Source organism: Hemiscyllium ocellatum, chromosome 11 (genome assembly GCF_020745735.1).
Source record: "Hemiscyllium ocellatum isolate sHemOce1 chromosome 11, sHemOce1.pat.X.cur, whole genome shotgun sequence".
NCBI classification, from domain to species: Eukaryota; Metazoa; Chordata; class Chondrichthyes; order Orectolobiformes; family Hemiscylliidae; genus Hemiscyllium; species Hemiscyllium ocellatum.
Window position 1 is genome coordinate 59,041,213 of NC_083411.1, and position 22,026 is coordinate 59,063,238.

A 22,026-nucleotide genomic window follows, 5' to 3' on the forward strand; every position below is an offset into this window, starting at 1 on the left:
GTGCTCTGGTTTCCTCCCACAAAACAAAGATGGGTTGGCCATGCTAAATTGTCTGTTGTGTTAGTCAGAGGGAAATGGATCTGGGTGGGTTACTCTTTAGAGGGTCAGTGTGGACTTGGTGGGCCCAAGGGCCTGTTTCTGCACTGTAGGGAATCTAATCTAATCATTCTTTAAATGATCCAAGGAAAAATTGACTCTGAAAAAACAATGAGATTTGGAGTCAACCATCCAGGTGAACTGAACACAATCACAATCACGCACATTTAATGAATAAGAAACTAAACTAACATCAGTGTTAATCACTGACATATCTTGGTGTAACATAACAAAGTTTTTAAAGAGAATGACAGCAAGGCTCAGATACACTCTCATTTAATCACTCAATTATAACTAGTTTATTAATATGAATTAAACATTAAAATGCATTGAAATTGTTGCTGAGTTTTAATTATTCAATAATCTCTAACCTTGTAACATTGGTACAGATTTCCACACTGCAACAGGCCCGAGGCTGGCAAACTGTCCAAAGGAAGATTCCAAGAAAAATATTGGTATCCCAACAAGACCCAGCATGATTGAGTAGGGAATAAGAAATACACCTGGAAAATAGAATAAAAAGGTGAAACAGGGTCCATGGATGTGAATTCCCAACATACTCTGCAGTTTCAAGTGGATGGTAACAACAACTTTATACTAACAGAGAAACAGGCCTAATCTTTAGAATCTCTCCTCATAACCAAACCCCTAAAATCCAGGTTATCATTCTTGTAAAACCATGTTGTACTCCCTCCAAGGCCAATATATCCTCCTTTAGATGTAGTGCCCAGATCTTCCCACAGTACTTCAATTGTGGTCGAACCAGGGTTTTGTATATCTGCAGCATACTGTCTACATCCTTGTATTCATGTCCTCGAGGTGTAAAAGCCAGATTCCATGAGCTTTCTTCATTATTTACTGTACCTGTTTGTGGTACTTTAAAGGTCCATGCACCTGAAGCCCCAAGTCTCTTTTGGCATCCATTGTGTTTAACTTGATGCCATCTAGGAAGTATCCAGGTCGATACTATATCGGTCAAAATGGATAACCACACACTTGCTTACATTGAACTTCATCTGCTACATTTTTGCCCAATTACTGAGTCTATCAAGAACCCTCTGCAATCTTATGCCATTGACTACATTGTCTACAATGCCCCCTAACTTTGTGTCATCAGTATATTTGGATATATGATTTTCTATGTTATTATCCTAGTTGTCAATAATAAATATGAATAATTGAGACCCTAACACAGATCCTTACGGGGACACCACTGGTCACATCCTGCAAATTTCAGGACCTACTCATTATCCTTATTTTCTGGCACCTGCCACTCAACCAATTTCTGAACTATATAAGTAATTTGCCCTCAATTCCATCAGCCTCTTCCTTAGTTAATAAGCTCTTATGTGCAATTTATCACATGCCTTCTGAAGTCCATACAAACAACAACCATAGACATTCCCCTGTCCACTATCTTAGTCATGGCTTCAAAAAATTAAATGAGGTTTGTCAGGCATGACCTACTGTCCCTGATTAACTGAAGAAATTTGAAGTGCTCAGTTATTTTATCCTTAATTAGAGACACCAACCAGTGCCCCAGTACAGATGTTAGGCTAACTGATCTATAAATCCCTGATTTTCCTCTTTCGCCCCTGTTCTAAAGTGGAATAATGTCTGCAATTCTTCAGTCCAGTGGGACACTCCTGTATTGAGGGAACATTGAAAGATTAGTAAGAGTAAGGTTAATTAGTAAGAGCAGAGTAGTAATCCCAGGATTGCTATTGGTGCCATTGTCTAGTGAAGCTAGGAACGGAGAGTGTGTGCAGCTAAACACGTGGCTGCAGAGCTGGTATAGGAGGGAGGGCTTCAGGTATGTGGATCTTCTGCGGAAGGTGGGACCTGTACGGGTTGCACCTGATCTTGAGGGGCATCAATATCCTGGGCAGGAGGTTTGCTAGAGATCTTCGGGAGGGTTTAAACTAGTTTGGCAGAGGGATGGGAACTGGAACTATGGATCAAAGGATGTGGATGCTGGTGAACAGGCAGATACAGCATGCAGAGAGACTGTGAGGAAGGATAGGCAGTTGATAGGGCAAAGCTGCAGTCAGTGTGATGGGTCTATTTTAATGCAAGAAGTGTCAAGAATAAGGGTGATGAACTTAGAGCATGGAGCTACAATGGAGCATGGAGTTTCTTGAAGCTACAATGTTGTGGCTATTACGGAGGCTTTGATATCACAGGGGCAGGAATGGTTGCTGAATGTTCCGGGATTTAGATGTTCCAATAGGAACAGAGATGGAGGTAAAATAGATGGGTGGGTGGCATTGCTAATAAGGGACAGTATAATAGTTGGAGAAAGGGAGATTGTCGGGGATGGTTTGTCCACTGAGTCATTATAAGTGGAAGTCAGAAACAGGAAAGGAGCAGTCACTTTATTGGGAGTTTTCTATAGATACCCAATAGCAACAAAGGCATGGAGGAGCCGATTGTGAGGCAGATTTTGACAAGGTGCATACGTAACAGGCTTGTGTCGGGTGACTTCAACTTCCCTAATATTGACTGGAACCTCCTTAGCGCAAATAGTTTGGATGCAGCAGATTTTGTCAGGTGTGTCCAAGAAGGATTCCTGATTAAATATTTAGCTAGGCCAACCAAAGGGGAGGCCATTTGGATTTGGTGCTTGGTAATAAACCAAGCCAGGTGACAGATCTCTTGGTGGGAGAACATTTCTGTTATAGTGATCACAACTCCCTGACCTTTACTATAGTCATGGAGAGGGATAGGAGCAGATGGTATGAGAAAGCATTTAGTTGGGGAAGGGGGAAATTACAATGCTATTAGGCAGGAACCGTGAATCATAAATTGGGAGTAGATATTCTCAGGGAAATGTACAACAGAAATGTTGAGGTTGTTTACGGAGAACTTACAGCAAGTGCGGGTAGGGCCAATCAGGGATAGTGATGGGAACTTGTGCCTGGAGTTGGCATTTGGGGAGGTCGTTAATGAATATGTTGTATGAGTATTCACTAGGGAGAGGGACCTTATTGTTTGTGAGGACAGCGTGAAACAGACTGATATGCTCAAACAGGTTGATGTTAAGAAGGAGGATATGCTGCAAATTTTGAAAAGCATGAGGATAGATAAGTCGCCTGAACCAGACGGGATATACCTAAGTTTGCTGCAGGAAGCGAGGGAAGAGATTGCTGTGCCTAAAGTGTTATGACACAGAGGTGAACCTCTCTCTTCATTAAACCAAACACCCAGAGAAGCTCACCTCACCTCATATTTCTAATATTTCAAGAAAATAACATCAATTCATTCTTTAACTCTAAAAGGGAACATCAAGCAACAAATATTCACAACACTAAGGCCCCTTTTCTCTTAACTGCTTAATACCTGCCTCCAATGCTATAATATACTGTTCCAATAAAACATTTATTAAAATTACATCAAATCAATTTCAAAACTTTTCAGTGGCTGTCATCTTTGGTGTCTTTCTTCTTTCGGCTGAAGACCTCACAGGATCATCTTCTTTCTTTTTACTGTTAAGATGTTTCGTATGAAAGGTACCTTTGATACAGAGTATTTCAATGTCTTGGGTCTCTCTCTCTCTCGATTGCAGTTGCTCTATCTGATTTTCAAAATGGCTGCCTTTTTCATTTTCCCCCAAAATTGGATCATCAGTTTGATGTTGGTAAAACAATAAATTCAAACTGGATTGGGTTTTAGTATCCTGAGGCATAATTTAAACTGTTTGTTTAAATTGGATTTGTTGCCAAAACAGCAAACAATTCAGGTTTCCATTTCACAGCCAAATGTTATATATTTTCAATTTTCCAGTACACTCAGACTGCTAGTTAAATCATATGACAGGTGCTTGTAAGCTCTCAGTGCAGAACAGCACTCACTCTTTCTTAAAGGTACAGGACATTACAACAGAAGTAATGATCTTCACATGCTCACTGGCTACTGGAGTAGTACCAGATGATTGGAGGGTGGCAAATGTCATTCCCTTGTTCAAAAAAGGGGAAATGGATAACCCTGGGAATTACAGACCAGTCAGTCTTACATCACTTGGTATTTGGATGATAGTAAAATGTAGGGTATGTAGGTTAGTTTGATCTTAGAATAGGATAAAAGGTCCGCGCAACATAGAGGGCTGAAGAGCCCGTACTGTTCTATGTTCTATCTGTGTATGACTGTGAGCGTGAGGAGTTAGAAGGGGAATAAAGTTATATGTTGATATTTGCCAGTTGTTCATCTGGGGTTGGAATACATTATCTCCTTATCTATTAATTTATTTATCAATCATAGATAGCAGTAGACAATCTTAAAGAATCACTGATCGATGATAAATTCAACCTTTACATTATAATATCAGTGTTTGGCACTTGTGCCTGGGAGATGATGTACAGGCTTTGTGGAGTTAGGGGTGAGTTACTTGCTGCAATATTCCTAAACTCTGACTTGCTCTTGTAACCAGAGTATGAGTCTAGTTCAGTTTCTGGTAAATGGTAACCCCAGGCTGTTGACAATGGGAGATTCAGTAATGGTCATGATAATGAATTTCACAAAATAATGGCTGGATTCTCTCTTGTTGGAGGGGGTCATTTCTGCCAATTGTGTGACATGAATGTGCTTGCCACTTGTTATCCCAAATCTGCATTTGAACATGGGCTGCTTCAGTATCTAAGCAATTGTGAATGGTGTTGAGGATTTGCAACCATGCACTTTCCTGGGGGCCAGAGAAGTGTTTGATCCTTGACACTCATGGATTCCAGTTTTGCTAGGGCTCCTGGATATCACACTCAGTCAACTGTGGCCTTGATGTCCACCGCTGACACTATCTGGAGTAGAGTGGTGATGGAAAAGCACAGCAGTTCAGGCAGCATCCGAGGAGCAGTAAAATCGACGTTTCGGGCAAAAGCCCTTCATCAGGCAGACAGCTGTATTCCTAATGAAGGGCGTTTGCCCGAAACGTCGATTTTACTGCTTCGCGGATGCTGCCTGAACTGCTGTGCTTTTCCAGCACCACTCTACTCCAGAATCTGGTTTCCAGTATCTGCAGCCATTGTTTTTGCCCAGGGCTGTCACTATCACCTCCTCTCTGGAATTCAGCTCTTTTGTCCATGTTAGAACCAAGGCTGTAATGAGGTCAGGAGCTGAGTGGCCCTGGCGGAATCCAAACTGGGCATCACCAAGCAGGTTATTGCTGAGCAGGTGCTGCTGGATAGCATTGTTGACAACACCTTCCATCACTTCACTGATCATCGACTGATGGGGTGTAATGGGCCGGGTTGGATTTGTCCAGCTTTTTTATGTATGCAGAGCATATCTGAGCAATTTTCACAATGATGAGTGGATGCTGATGTTGTAACTAAACTCGAAGAGCTTGGCTAGGGGTGCAGCAAGTTCTGGAGCACAGACGTTCAGTATGTTTCTGTTGCTGATGATGGCCCACAGTGCCTGAAGTCTTAGTTGCTAAATCTGCTTGAAGTCTGTCCCATTTAGCTCAGTGATAGTGCAATATAACAGGATGGATGGTATTCTGAATGTGAAGGTGTAACTTCATCTCCACAAGGACTGTGCAGTATCACTCATACCAATACAGCCAGCAGATTGGTGATGATGAAGTCAAGTAAGTTTTTCCCTCCTATTGGTTCCCTCATCACCTACCACAAACCCAGTGTAGCAGCATTGAATTTCATCAGCTATTCCCTGGACCACTCTCCCAAACTGTCTAGATCCTTCTGCAGCCTCCCCACCTCCTCAGTACTACCTGCCTGTCCGCCTAACTTCGTATCATCGGCGAACTTTGCCAGAATTCTCCCTGTCCCTTCATCCAGATCATTAATATATAAAATGAACAGCTGTGGCCCCAACACTGAACCCTGCAGGACCCCGCTTGTCACCAGCTGCCATTCCAAAAAAGAACCTTTTATCCCAACTCTCTGCCTTCTGTCAGACAGCCAATCCCCAACTTATGCCAATAGCTTACCTTGAACACCAGGGGCCCTCACCTTACTCTGCAGCCTCCTGTGAGGCACCTTATCAAAGGCATTTTGGAAGTGTACATAGATGACATCCACTGGGTTTCCCTGGTCTAACCTACTTGTTACCTCTTCAAAGAATTCTAACAGGTTTGTCAGGCATGACCTTCCCTTACTAAATCCATGCTGACTTGTTCTAATCTGACCCTGCACTTCCAAGAATTTCGAAATTCCGTCCTTAATGATGGATTCTAGAATTTTACCTACAACCAAGGGTAGGCTCATCGGCCTATAATTTTCCATCTTCTGTCTTGATCCTTTCTTGAACAAGGGAGTTACAATAGCGATTTTCCAATCATCTGGAACTTTCCTGACTCCAGTGATGTTTGAAAGATCACATTCAGCGTCTCCGCTGTTTCTACAACTCAATCCTCAGTCGATTGGCGAGGATGAAGTCAAGTGTGTTTTTCACTCCTGTTGGTTTCCTCACCACCTACCACAGATCCAGTGTAGCAGTGAAGTTCTTCAGGACATAACTACCTTGATCAGTAGTGCTACTGCTGAGCCAGTCTTGATGGTCAATGTTGAAATCCCCCACCTAAAGGACATGTTGTGCCCTTGCCACCCTCAATGCTTCCTCCAAGTTTGTTCAGCATTGAGGAGTACTGATTCATCAGCTGAGGGAGGATGGTATGTGATAATCAGCAGGACCTTTTTGTCCCCTTTTTAACCTGAAGCCATGAGACTTCAAGGGTCTGGCGTCAATTTTGCAGACTCCCAGGGCAACTCCCTCCTGACTGTTCACTAGCTAGATAGGATGTCAGCTGGGCAGGAGGTCAGATTGACAGTAGAGGCCAGCGGTCAGTTCTGTCGAGGATGTGGAGTCACAGACAGACAGGACAGGGAAGAAGGCTTTTGGCATTCTGTCTTTCATCAGTCAGGGCACTGAGTATAAATGCTGGGAAGTTATGTTGCACTTGTACAGATTGTTGGTGAGGCCACATTTGGAGTGTTATGCTCAGTTTTGGTCTCCTTGCTAGAGGAAGGATGTTGTTAAACTGGGAAGAGTTCAGAAGAAATTTACAGGGATGGTGCCAGGATGCAATGGTCTGAGTTATAGGGAAAGGTTGAACAACCTAAGACTTTTTTCTTTAGGGCTGAAGAGATTGAGGAAGTTTGTTATGGAAATGTATAATATCATGATAGGCATGGATAGAGTGAATACAAGGACTCTATGACTCTATGTTAATGTTGGGTTGGGTTGGGTCACATCTGACTGATGCAAGGAGTTGCTAGGTAGATGTCAACTCAGATCTGATGGATGTGGGGGTTTAGAGCGGGTCTGGATATGGCAGGGGTGTTAGATTTAATAATCTAACTTTCCTGATTAATTATTTTACTTAAATTCATCAGTACCTTCTGAAATTTCCGATGTAAATAGAGACTTTTGGAGTGTTCCAAGAATCGGAGAATTGTCTAGTGGAAAATCCAGTTTCCTGGGCAATACCTTCAGAGTGTGCTAGAATGGGGATTCCACAGAATATTCATGGTGACTCATCGTCGACACCAAATAATGACTGGCCTGCGTAAAATCCTTGACTTTATATCATTATAATAAATGTCTGCTGGTTTCTCTGATAGCATGATATCCAGACTCAGTCTCTTATGTTATGGTGGATAATATATAAGCATATATATACATTACTGGAGGCAAACTAAGATCGAAATGAAGATAAGTAATAACTGTAATCCAGGAGATAATGAAGTTCATTGATAACTCACTGTGAGATTGTAAAGTAGGTACAGCAACTTTGTTTTAGCTAGCACCTTATCAATGGGTATTCCTGATAAACCGACCAAAATTACGTGTTCAATATTGTGATCCATCATGATGTCCGTGTATTTCTGCTGTAAGTAAAGTCTAACAGTGATTCCACTAGCATGCTACAAAGACTGATTGAAACTTTATTCTTTTGTGTTTTCTATCCTTGTTTTAATCTTAACATCTGTCGATATTGCTGACAAGGACTTTATTATCTTAACTCCAAACGAATCTTCCATAAAACTTGTAATGAATCAATCTATGCCTATTTAAACTGAAAATGTGGTCTCCTCTGACTTGAACTAGACAAATGAAAAAGGGGCTACATGAGTTTTATTAATCTACTGTTTATTGAAAATGCTGGGAACAATCTGGGTCTTAATGACATTCTGTTGTGTTTTTAGAATTATTTCAGTTTTAGGAATTTAGCAATATAAAGTATTTAAAGGTATAAAAGTATAATGCTTTTTACTCCTGATGAGAAATGGGCCACAGATTCAAACTACAACCTGTAATGAGACAATCTGATTTGCTCAAAAGTCACTTGAATTAATTTCAACCACCACTTTGCACTTTAGTATTTAACTGTGCCATGTCCAGACTGTAACATTTCTAACCCCTGCACAATTGTTAGGATGTCAGAAAACACACAAGACCAGGCTATAGTCCAGCAGGTTTATTTGAAATCAGAAGCTTCTGGGGTTCTGCTGCTTCATCAGGTGAAGGTTAAACCTGTTGGATCATAACCTGGAGTTGTTGCATTCTGACTTTGCCTACTCCAGTCAAACACCGGCACCTCCACATCAATTGTTACGATGGGAAGCACTGACAAGAGCAATATCCAAGCCAACAGTCCTTAAAGATCATTGAAATGCTCCCTCTGCATTTCTATCCCCTTAATTCAAATTCCAGACAGTACCTCCTCCATTTTTGTAAGCCAGGAAAGGGAATCTCCAGACATTGCCTAGACCCACAGCACAGCCAATCATCGAGAGCAAATAGTCAGTTTTCGAGGACCAGTTACCTCTCTTCACATTTTCATCATTTCTGTTCACTGTTGGATTGGCAGCACTCTTGGGGCAAAGAAAGGAATTGACTAAATTAGAAAGTAGATTTTCTCAATCTAAACTTAAGCACTTAGTTCAACTCTTCCCCACTGTAAAATCATTTCTTCATTCCCCAGTTAACAGCAATCACTTAGTAGTTTGGAAACAAGACGGGTGACTGCAGTTCACAAAAGCTAAAATCCCCAAAGAATCAGCACTTCTCAGGATTTTACATGAGTGTAATTTCATGTTTTGCTAAAATACTCACTGTATCTATTGGAGAGTGTGTTTCCTGTTCATTCTGTGAGAATTCAGATAAAGCCAACTCCCTCTGGTCCATCTTCAGACAGCCATGAATACTTTCTTCGCTTGCTCAGGAGCTGGATGTAAACCTTAAGGAGCAAATCTTGCCCGAAGATGTTCTATCTTTCCAAAATTCCAGGACTGTCATTAAGAACTGTTCAGCCTTTCACCAAGTAAATGACTGGTGAGAATGACAAGATGTGTCCAAAAGGGCAAGATCTAGTTGCTCAGGTCTGGGTGATGTCCACATTTCCTGACTATTTCTGATGCAATCTCCACACTAAAAATAATAGAATTTCAGGTTTGTTTCAGAATACTCAATGTCAGAATATATCTATTTTGCATCACATATTTCTCACCAATGCTTTGAAATGAGGAGGTCACACAATATAGAGAGAGGCCATGGCATGAATCAGCGTCTGCAGCTTTCACCGTGGGGTGGCTGTTACTCTGCACTACCTCAATGTTTCCAATTGACCAGGAATCTCTCCTACTATCCCTGCCTGCCATACAATTATCAGAAAGATTCAAAGATTGACTATTGAGTGACCATTCAGATTGAGGCTGAATGCAGCGCCAATATTTTGAAGTCTTGAGATTTCAAAGGACTTTGTCAGAGTGAACCAGACACAGGGGATTTGCTGTTGGGAAAATTAAAAATCCCATTCAGTTCCCTCACAGTCAGCTGGGGCATCATGACCAGGGCCTCCAAGCCCTCCGTTGCTTCCTCTACCGATGTTCCCAACAGTACCCTTCCATCGACACTCTCATTCGTTTGGCCAAACTGGTCCTGACACTTAACAATTTCTCCTTCGAATCCTCCCACTTCCTCCAGACCAAAGGGGTAGCCATGGGCACCCGAATGGGCCCCAGCTATGCCTGTCTCTTTGTTGGCTACGTAGAACAGTCCATCTTCCGTAATTACACCAACACCACTCCCCACCTCCTCCTCCGCTACATTGATGGCTGCATTGGCACCACCTCGTGCTCCCGCAAGGAGGTTGAGCAATTCAACAACTTCACCAAAACATTCCACCCTGATTTTAAATTTACCTGGACCATCTCTGACACCTCCCACCCCTTCCTGGACCTCTCCATCTCCATTAATGACGACCGACTTGACACTGACATTTTTTACAAACCTACCGACTTCCACAGCTACCTGGATTACACCTCTTCCCACCCTACCTCCTGCAAAAATGCCAGCCTGTATTTCCAATTCCTCCGCCTCCGCCATATCTGCTCCCATGAGGACCAGTTCCACCACAGAACACAACAGATGGCCTCCTTCCAATTTCCCTTCCCACGTGGTTAATGATGCCCTCCAACGCATCTCGTCTACACCCCTCACCTCTGCCCTCAGTCCCCACCCCTCCAACTGTAACAAGGACAGAACCCCTCTGGTGTTCACCTTCCACCCTACCAACCTTTGCATAAACCAAATCATCCAATGACATGTCCGCCACCTCCAAACGGACCCCACCACCAGGGATATATTTCTCTCCCCACCCCTTTCTGCCTTCCACAAAGACCATTTCCTCCGTGACTACCTGGTCAGGTCCACGCCCCCCTACAACCCACCCTCCCATGCTGGCACCTTCCCCTGCCACTGCAGGAATTGCAAAACCTGCGCCCACACCTCCTCCCTCACCTCCATCCAAGGCCCTAAAGGAGCCTTCCACATCCATCAAAGTTTTACCTGCACATCCACCAATATCATTTATTGTATCCATTGGTCCTCTCTATATTGGGAAGACTGGACGCCTCCTTGCAGAGCACTTTAGGGAATATCTCTGGGACACCTGCACCAATCAACCCCACTGCCCTGTGACCCAACATTTCATCTCCCCCTCCCACTCTGCCAAGGACATGGACGTCCTGGGCCTCCTTCACCGCTGCTCCCTCACCACCCGATGCTTGGAGGAAGAATGCCTCATCTTCCGCCTCGGAACACTTCAACCCCAGGGCATTAATGTGGACTTCAACAGTTTCCTCATTTCTCCTTCCCCCACCTCACCCCAGTTCCAAATTTCCAGCTCAGCACTGTCCCCATGACTTGTCCTACCAGCCTATCTTCTTTTCAATCTATCCACTCGACCCTCCTCCCTGACCTATCACCTTCAACACCTCCCCCACTCACCTATTGTACTCTATGCTACTTTCTCCCCACCCCACCCTTCTCTCATTTATCTCTCCACCCTTCAGGCACTCTGCCTGTATTACTGATGAAGGGCTTTTGCCTGAAACGTCGATTTAAAATCTGATTGAAGATTTGTAGCTCAGGTATCCGTTGTTGTGGTTCTGCTCGCCGAGCTGGAAGTTTTTGCTGCAAACGTTTCGTTCCCTAGCCAGGGAACGAAACGTTTGCAGCAAAAACTTCCAGCTCGACGAGCAGAACCTGAAACGTCGATTTTACTGCTCCTCAGATGCTGCCTGAACTGCTGTGCTTTTACAACACCACTAATCCAGCATCAGAAATTTCACATGGTCTGACAAATCTCTATCAACAGAATATATATGTTTTATGTTTTTGGAGATATTTCCCTGGTGCCAGGATCAAGGATGTCTCAGAGAGGGTGCAAAATGTTCTCAAGGAGGAGGGGTACCAGCAAGAGGTCATTGTCCATATTGGAACCAATGACATAGGAAGGGGAAAGGTTGAGATTCTGAAGGGAGATTACAGAGAATTAGGCAGGAATTTAAAAAGGAGGTCCTGAAGAGTAGTAATATCTGCATTACTCCCAGTGCTATGAGCTAGTGAGAGCAGGAATAGGAGGATAGAGTAGATGAATGCATGGCTGAGGAGCCAGTGTATGGGAGAAGGATTCACATTTTTTTGGATCATTAGAATCTCCTTTGGGGTAGAAGTGACCTGTACAAGAAGGACGGATTGCACCTAATTTGGAAGGGGACTAATATACTGGCAGGGAAATTTGCTTGAGCTGCTTGGGAGGATTAAAACTAGTAAGGTCGGGGTTAGGGGGGTGGGACCCAGGGAGATAGTAAGGAAAGAGATCGATCTGAGATGGTACAGTTGAGAATAGAAGCAAGTCAAACAGGGCAGGCAGGGACAAGATAGGACTAATAAATTAAACGGCATTTATTTCAATGCAAGGGGCCTGACAGGGAAGACAGCTGAACTCAGGGCATGTTAGGAATGTGCGTCTGGAACATCCTAGCAATTACAGAAACATGGCTCAGGGATGAGCAGGACTGGCAGCTTAATGTTCCAGGATACAAATGCTACAGGAAGGATAGAAAGGGAGGCGTGAGAGGAGGGGGATGGCATTTGTGATAAGGGAGGATATTCCTGGAAATATATCCAGGGAAGTTATTTAGGTGGAACTGAGAAATAAGAAAAGGATGATTACCTTATTGGGATTGTATTATAGACCTCCTAATAGTCAGAGAGAAATTGAGAAACAAACTTGCAAGGAGATCTCAGTTTTCTGCAAAAATAATAGGGTGGCTATGGTCGGGGATCTTAACTTTCCAAACGTGGACTGGGACTGCCATAGTGTTAAGGGTTTAGATGGAGAGGAATTTGTTAAGCGCATTACAAGAAAATTTTCTGATTCAGTATGTGGATGTACCTACTAGGGAAGGTGCAAAACTTGATCTACTCTTGGGAAATAAGGCAGGGCAGGTGACTGAGGTGTCTGTGGGGGAGCACTTTGGGGCCAGTGACCATAATTCTATTAGATTTAAACTGTGATGGAAAAGGATAGATCAGATCTAAAAGTTGAATTTTTAAATTGGAAAAAGGCCAATTTTGACAGTATTAGGCAAGAACTTTCAAAAGCTGATTGGGGGTAGATGTTCGCAGGTAAAGGGACGGCTGGAAAATGGGAAGCCTTCAGAAATGAGATAATGAGAATCCAGAGAAAGTATATTCCTGTTAGGGTGAAAGGAAAGGCTGGTGGTATAGGGAATGCTGGATTACTAACGAAATTGCGGACTTGGTTAAGGTATAGACAGGATAGATCGAGTGAATCCTAAGAAGAGTATAAAGGCAGTAGGAGTATACTTAAAAGGGAAAGCAGGAGGGTAAAAAGGGGACAGGAAATAGCTTTGGAAAATAGAATTCAGGAGAATCCAAAGGGTTTTTACAAATACATTAAGGACAAAAGGGTAACAAGGGAGAGAGTAGGGCCCCTCAAAGATCAGCAAGGCGGCCAGTGAGCCTGAAGTCGGTGGTGGGCAAGTTGTTGGAGAGAATCCTGAGGCACAGGATATACATGTATTTGGAAAGGCAAGGACTAATTAGGGATAGTCAGCATGATTTTATGCGTGGGAAATCATGTCTCACAAACTTGATTGAGTTGTTTGAAGAAGTAACAAAGAGGATTGATGAGGGTAGAATGGTAGATGTGATCTATATGAACTTCAGTACGGTGTTCGACAAAGTTCCCCATGGAAGACTGGTTAGCAAGGTCAGATCTCATGGAATACAGGGAGAACTAGCCATTTGGATATGGAACTGTTTCAAAGGTAGAAGACAGAGGGTGGTGGTGGAGGGTTGTTTTTCAGTCTGGAGGCCTATGACCAGTGGAGTGCCACAATGATCGGTGCTGGGTCCTCTACTTATTGTCATTTACATAAATGATTTGGATGCGAGCATAAGAGGTCTAGTTAGTAAGTTTGCAGATGACACCAAAATTGGAGGTGTAGTGGACAAAGAAGAAGGTTACCTCAGATTACAACAGGATCTTGACCAGATGGGCCAATGCTGAGAAGTGGCAGATGGAATTTAATTCAGATAAATGCGAAGTGCTGCATTTTGGGAGGCCAAATCTTAGCAGGACTTATACACTTAATGGTAAGGTCCTAGGGAGTGTTGCTGAACGAAGAGATCTTGGAGTGCAGGTTTATAGCTCCTTGAAAGTGGAGTCGCAGGTCGATAGGATAGTGAAGAAGACATTTGGTATGCCTTCCTTTATTGATCCGAGTATTGAGTACAGGAGTTGGGAGCTCTTGTTGCTGCTGCACAGGACATTGATTAGGCCACTGTTGGAATATTGCATGCAATTCTGGTCTCCTTCATATCGGAAAGATGTTGTGAAACTTGAAAGGGTTCACAAAAGATTTACAAGGATGTTGCCAGGTTTGGAGGATTTGAGGATAGGGAGAGGCTGAACAGGCTGAGGCTGTTTTCCCTGGAGCATCAGAGGCTGAGGGGTGACCTTTTAGAGATTTACAAATTATGAGGGGCATGGATAAGATAAATAGACAAAGTCTTTTCCCTGGGGTGTGGAGTCCAGAACTGGAGGGCATAGGTTTAGGGTGAGAGGGGAAAGATATAAAAGAGACCTAAGGGGCAACTTTTTCACACAGAGGGTGGTACATGTATGGAATGAGCTACCAGAGGAAGTGATGGAGGCTGGTACAACATTTAAAAGGTATTGGATGGGTGTATGAATAGGAAGTGTTTGGAGGTTCGGGCGCTTGCAGGTGGGACTAGATTGGATTGGGATATCTGGTTGGCATGGACGAGTTGGACCGCAGGTTCTGTTTCTATGCTGGACATCTCTATGACTCAATGACTCTCGGTGTTCCTGCTATAATGTGCGTTTTGTCATTGCGGTTTGGCTACAATGTGATTAATTAATTATAGGTGATGTTTGGATAATGCGAAGTTTCTCTTGAGCAGATTTTCTGTAGCAATCTACAACACAATTCTCTGTAACAATTTCAATAGCACGATTTTCTGTAGTGCGGAGTTGCAGAAGAACGCAACAGCTGCATTACAGCAAAACAACCTGTATCTAGATGCATCTGCTCCAAGCTCAGCGAGGTTACTCTCGTTTTTAAAATTATTTCACAAGATGTTAGCATCTTCACATTTGTTGCCCATTCTGGATTACCCTGATAATGAGTGACCTGTTGACCATGGAGGACCTGTTAACTAACAAAAGGTAGTTAACTGTTAATCGCAATGCTGTGCAGTCACACGTAGGCCAGACCTGGCAATCATGAGAAATATTGTTTGACAATGACTCTGGTGAAGCAGGTAGGTGTCTGCAATAACTGATGGTTGTTTTATGGCATCATTCAATTCCAGATTTTATTAATCACATGGAAACCTCACAAACCATTGTGATGAAATATGGAGATGTGGGCACCATGGTGGTTCAGTGGTTAGCACTGCTGCCTCACTCACCAGGAACTCAGGTTTGATTCCAGCCTCGGCTGAGTGTCTCTGAGGAGTTTGCACATTTTCCCCGTGTCTGTGCGGGTTTCCTCTGGGTACTCTGGTTTCCTGCAACAATCCAAGCAAGCTAGATGAATTGGCCATGCTAAATCGCCCGTAGTGTTCAGGGATGTATAGGCTAGGTGCATGAGTCAGGGGTAAATATAGCATAAATGGGTAGGGGAATGGGTCTAGTTGGGCTACTCTTTGGAGATTCGATGTGGACTTGTTGGGCCAAAGGACCTGTTTCCATACTGTATGGATGCTACAATTCTAGTACTTGGGTACTTGTTTTCCTGATAATAGGAATAACCAGACAGGGAACTGCACAATGCCTTCGTGAAGTCTTTATTGCAGAAGTATGGCGTTAATGGTACATAGCAAGGTGATGCAAAGCACATCTGTCTGTGTTTTGCTCACATTCTTATACATTATTTCTTCATTCTATGCTCTCCCTTTACCCAATCCTCAGCCTCCACTTACTCTGAGTATTTCTAACCAATCACATCTTACATGTCCAATTACAAAATGTTTCTTTATGTCCTGCGATTATCTGCTAAGTTAAGCATGACCAAAATTTACTCATCAACACAACTTGTTCTGACTATGATTGCCAGATGTTTCCTTTACAGGGTACTTGATATTTTGTTTGTCAACTGTACTGTTATAGTTAGCAACTGAGCGTATTTAAAATTCTCATAAAGTTATAGAGCACGGAAACAGACCCTTCGATCCAACTCATCCATGCTAACTATGTTTCCCAAACTAAACTAGTTCCACTTGCCTGCTTTCTGATGTCATAACTTAGGAGGGTTAAGGGCACGAGTAAAACAACATTTGATACATACATATAAAGCAAGAATAACAACAAGAAAGATGTTAATCTCCTGGAGGATAGATGTTTCAAGTGATCCTGACCAGTTGTAGCCCAATTCTATATGGTACTTGAAAGGAGTTGTCTAAGTTTGTCGACCTCCTTGTGAATATGAGCAGCTGAATTTATGATCTCTTCAGAATTGGCCAGAATGTAGGTACAACACTCTTTTCCTACGTGGGCACAGGTCCGTCCTTTCTCAGATAGTAGCCAATCCAGGGCCATTTTGTAATTTTGTAATGTTCTTGTTCGAATAGCAACCATTTCTACATTACTCTTATCAAGGGCTTGGGAGGTGTCATGAACTACTTGTTCCAATATGGAATAGAGTAATTGAATCTCAGAAAGGATTTATATGCAGCATATGGCCAATATCAAAGGTCAAAGAACTTGTCTATCTTAGAGTTGCAACGTTTATGGAGAATAAGGGATGAAAGGTAGAGTATGACACATAAAAGGGACTAAAAAAGCTAAATAAACAGAAACCAGATCATGACAGAGGTAACCACGTGTAAGCAATAGTCCGCAAACAAAAAAAAGTACCATCGCACAGGATAAACTGAGTTATATAGTTCGGGAGCCAGGTGTGGTCAAAAGTTTCTGCTGATGTGAGATAATAAAATTAAGTTTAGATGGAAGACAAGCATCAGATGTGCCATTAAAATATTAGGTACAATTACTCTGACCTGCAAACCAACCCTTCGGCTTAAATCAAGTGCGACAAATAGAACATAACGGTTTTCCCACCATTGATGTATTAGTGATGGTGATACGGACGGTATTAAATTGAGTTCGATACCAGCATTCAAATGCCGAAAAACTGTACCCTGTCGATTCCCACATACCTCCGTGCCATTAATTTCCACCCAATATATCCCTTTCTCTGTGGAAGATATGGCAGCCATGTGGGATTCGTTCTGGAGAGTGACCCATTCAGCCACTGCAGATACATTAAAAGGCATGGGTCTAAGGGGATACCGTCCTTTGAATGTATGGGAATATGAGAGCAAACCCAGCAGCTGGAGACGTTCGTATGTCCAGGATAAACATAAGACATGCACAAAAAAGTATTCACATACAACTTGTGCCTGACAGTGCATGTTCATGTGACCCAAGAGATCAAAACAATTACGAGTTCCAAAAATAAAAACTTTGTCACAATGGGGCAGGGGTGTTAGCCTTTTGACATGTGATGCATGAATCCAAGCCTTCCTGCCCTGCATATTCATGGCTGAAGGTGATAGGAGAAGAACTTGATACCGACCTTCCCACTTGGCACCCAACGGTTCTTTGTGTATTTTCTTAACGTAGACCCACTTGCCGGGAATGATGTCGTGAACACCTTTAGGGGAATCTCCTCAAGCTGCTGACACCTGTTGGGAAGCAAAATGAACAGAATCGGTTAGATCCTGAAATGCTTTAACAATGAATCACTCAATAGTTGACAATCTGCTGTTCTAAGATCAATTGTACCAGGTAAAGACATGAGTCTCCAGTTATCACCTCAGAAGGGCTCATACCTGTGGTTTAATTATGGATAGCTCAAATGCTACATCATACCAGAGGCAGAGCTTGAGGCCAAGGCAATCCTTCCTGATGATAGTTAGCCGAGTGTTGGTTCAGAATCCGATTTGTGCGTTCCACCTGTCGCAGTGACTGAGGGTGATTAGGCCAATGCAATTCCCACTTAATACTCAGCAGTCTCTACACTTCCTGGCACAATGCATCTGCAAATTGAGTCTCTTGGTCCAAATCTATACAACTTGGGATTCCCCATCGGGGAATGTATTCCTTACAGAGGGCGGTAGTGGTATGATTGGACGTGGCTTGCCGAATGGGAGATGCTTCCACCCAGCTTGACAATTTGTTAACAGTGACTCAACCTCTGAATATCCTTGACATTTTGGTCGGGATATCTAAGAGATGTTGGAAGAGCCCAGCAGGTGCCAGAGGTCTCAATTGTGCAATCACTGTGGTTGATCCAGGATTATTTTTGCATGTTGCAAAATGATTTGCCACAAATAGCGTATGTTACTTGAATCCTGTTCCTCACTAACTCTTTTAGAGCCTTGCCATCATCTGTAATAGAAACAAATGTCCCCACCAATAAATTTTCTGTGCAAGAAATGTCATTAGTATTTTTTTTTCGTTTTTTGGTGTTACGGTTTATTTGTCTCTCTGCCTTCAAACACCAATAACCACATAATTTCAGTCCTCTTCAATCCATGCCACATTTCTTCCCATGAACACTGTCCCTCATTGTTTTAAATCTTGTCACTTGCGACTAAAAGTCTGCAGTTTAGGTGTTACTGTCTCTTTGTCAGGCACTACCTTCAGAGGCTGCCTTTCTAGCAGCTTCTAAAAACAGCTAGAATTCCATGGGATTTTCTTTATATGGACTTTACAGTTTAAAAATGCAGACTTCTTGTGGTAATTGTACAGCATTTCGGAGATTATGAGCTTCACCCCCAATTCTAATTGGGGTTCCTACAGCTAAGAGCACTTTGCTGTGCTGAAGTGCTCGCTGACAGACCTCCTTGGGCTATGACTTCATGCAGGCTAGTAACAGCCCAGCTGGCGTTCTGAGTACCCATTCTCAACAAACAAAGATATGTCTATGAAGATAACTCAATCGGGGAAATTTGCAAGGGTTCCTTTGCCACCCGAGCTGCTGCAGAATTTCCGCACAATCATGTTCGCCTTTGACCTATCAGTTCTTCACCTCCTCCTCCTCCCCACTCTCTCAACTCTCCCCTCCACACCCCCAATTGGTTTGTGGGGTTGGGAGCAAAATTGGACTGAACTGGCGGCAACAAGGTGGAGGTGGGAGTTTTCCAAGAGGATGGGAGGCCTGGTTCATAGACAACATGGCAAGGACTGTGTGAGGGCACTTCACAATCAGTTTCTGATCCAATACAGGATGCTGTGGCTATTAGCACCTTGGAGGTATCTTCCATAGCTCTCAAATGGCTACCCCATCCAGCACCACTGGGTCCAACCGAGCATGATACGAAAAGTAGCTAGTGGGCCGCTGTGTGTCAGTGTTTCCTGAGGCAGTACAGCTTTCATATAACTGTCCTTTTTCATGTACATGAAGAGTGAAAAGGTCTCCTATTATTTGGACACCCAAAGCTGAGGCTGAGCACACAGCAGATTTAATTTTTGAAGGCAGAATGCTGCTTTGGGTCAGTCTCCTTGGATTCACTCTTTTCTTTCAGGAGATCATTCAGTGGCGGAGCTAGATGTGCGCAACTACAATCCAGTTTCACTTGAAATTACAATGACCTAGAAAAGATCTGAATTCCCGAATAGTAGTGGGTTATTTGGCTGTTCAAGTAACGGCTGTCCAGTCTTGCCTTATTTCATGTTTTCTGCTGAAATGTTTTGTCCAGGTATTCTACCTCTTCTTGGGCGAGTTGCACCTTCTTCAGGTTTGCCTTAAAGAGTACAAACGATCAAGGAGAATGCTTAAAACTGCCCTATGCTGTTCCTTAGTCTGGAATGCTATTTGAATATCACCCATATACTGAATCATTGTGGATGTTATCAAAGGCAATTCCCGCAAATGATCTTGCAAAGCCATGTGGAATATAGTAGGGCTACTGTGAAAGCTCTGCAGTAGATGCATCCAGATTTACTGTCGTTGTTGGCTGTTTAGTACATGATGGGAGAACTCCAGTAAAAGTGGATCATCTTTAACGCCGCAGCCATTTTTGTCCTTTGCCCAAATGGGATGATTCTGCCATTCTTCCTGTTTGAGATGTGTATTGACCAAATAACATGGCCATTCTCAAAGTGTAACAGCAAATGTATTGAGTTAATACATCCATCGCTAATGGGCCTGTGGTATGGGTCTAACCCATACTCATGTAAAAATCTCGTTGGCTTCAATCTTATTGGCAGAGGCTTAGTTTTCTCAAGTCTTAGTTCTTTCCCCCCTACTCCTACAGCAGTTCTCCACTATCCTCAAAGGTAAATCATGACCATCAATTAAGGGGTAAAGATGTTAGTTCTGCACTAATGTCAAAAAGGCAGTCAACTTTCCTATCACCCACCCCATCAAAATATAGCAGCTATCCGAATGGTTCTCGATGGCCGTGAAAATAATGGACTCAAAGATGGAGATGGGTTGCTCTAGTTTTTTATTAATGAGTTCTTTTACCTGAAGTTCAGTACAGCGCTGGAGCTGTTCCAATAACATAAGATGCTCGTTCAAGGACAACCTCTCCCATCCAGACTCTTTCTTATCCAGTTTGGGGGCTGTTTTTGTCGGTATTTCCCTTTTCTAAGTTGCACCTTTTAGCCAAATCACCCTCTTTTCCACAACTGTCGCACTTCCCTGGGTTTTTCTCAGTGTTTAGAGCCTCTATGGTCTGCATGGCTCTGAGCTTCAATTCTATATTTGCCCCCAGACGATTAGCTTCCTCTATTACTTCACCAAAAGAGGGTAGGCTTTTATCCAAATCATGACATTGTACTTTTAACATCTTAACTAGTTCAAGCTGTAAGGCTGCTCCGAAAGCAGCCTTTACTGGGACCAAATTTTGTCCTCTTTCTTGGATTGTTATTAGGAGCTCGACCAGGAAGCTTGATCCAGACATCAACAAATCTTTCTGCAAAGTTTTTAACATCTTCACGTCCATTCTGTTGGCATGCAGGTTTTTTACTCCAATCAGTTTTAGATGGTCCAAATTCTTGCAGCCAATTGTGGATTGTCTGCCAACTGTGATTTAAAGTCTGTCCTTCCTGTCCCATGTGGTTGTTAACCCTGCAGTACAATGTTTGTCCTGCATTGTTCCCCATTGTGGCAAACAAGATTAGAACTCCATCCAAAGAGTGTCAGGTAGATATTTTCTTGAGTTTTTCTAACCCTTTCCATGTTTTCATACCCCCTTCTTCAGGTGTGACAATTCTTTGGGCCATCTTTCTACTAGTTTGTCTCATGGATTAAGATTGGATAAATTTATATCTTATCCCAAACCTCTCCCTCAATCTTTACTTTTTTTCCCTTCTGTCGTTTCCTCCATACAGGCCTCATGACAACAGGGGGTGCCTCTTATCTTCTGAACTGCTGGATGTGTCAGAACATCCCTCAGGGCAGTGGGCACCACTGATAGTACGAATCTTATCTGGGCCATCACCTGGAGGGGCTGGTTGAGGCAAGGGTTTTGGATACAATGGGGCAATCAGGTAGGGAGGAGGTGATGTGTGTGACGTAGTTTTAGATGTTCTAATTCATTTTGAGTTAGTGACAATTCTTTCTTGTGGTTTTTAATTCCTCTCAAATAGGTTTTATTGCTCTCTTAGACCGATGACTTTCTCTACCATAATTCAAATTTTCAATTATTTCTTGTCTCTATCTGAGTTGTTGTATTACACAGAGTGACCAGCAATTTTTTTTCTTATTTTTATATGGGTAGTCTTTCCCCAGACCCATTTATTATCATCCAGGACCACTGCCCATGGAGTTTCCATACTTTAGACAAATTTTAGTCAGGGTCGTAGGATGGTCAAGTTGTTGTTCAATTTGTTCCCTTATATTTCTACAAGACTTCATCCACAATACAATGTCAGGTGGTGCATGACCACCTTTAACTTTGGTAGGTAGTTAATTTAGACAATAATCCTGGATTTCAGGTTAGATTTGAACCCAAAATAGACTCTCTAAGAGTCGTAGACAATGGCTCTCTTTTTCTGTCCTATGTCTCAGATCGAAAACTGTCGAGCAGTTTCAGATCGCATCAGACAGGGAAAATCTCAGA

At 42.8% G+C, this 22,026-nt stretch overlaps 1 protein-coding gene across 1 annotated transcript in view; it reads right to left on the bottom strand.

Annotated features, from left to right (window-relative positions):
* LOC132820022 (sodium- and chloride-dependent neutral and basic amino acid transporter B(0+)-like) overlaps nucleotides 1–20,907 on the bottom strand; it is a gene marked incomplete at its 3' end in the record, with an annotated part of 109,512 nt that extends 88,605 nt beyond the window's left edge. Inside the window, exons 1-4 of the mRNA XM_060831949.1 lie at nucleotides 20,561–20,907; nucleotides 17,529–17,637; nucleotides 8,771–8,924; nucleotides 468–599 (exon numbers count right to left, since the gene is read on the bottom strand). Coding sequence (XP_060687932.1) covers nucleotides 468–599; nucleotides 8,771–8,924; nucleotides 17,529–17,637; nucleotides 20,561–20,907 — 742 coding nt within the window. The remainder of the gene's footprint in view (nucleotides 1–467; nucleotides 600–8,770; nucleotides 8,925–17,528; nucleotides 17,638–20,560) is intronic.
* Nucleotides 20,908–22,026: the final 1,119 nt, after the last annotated feature.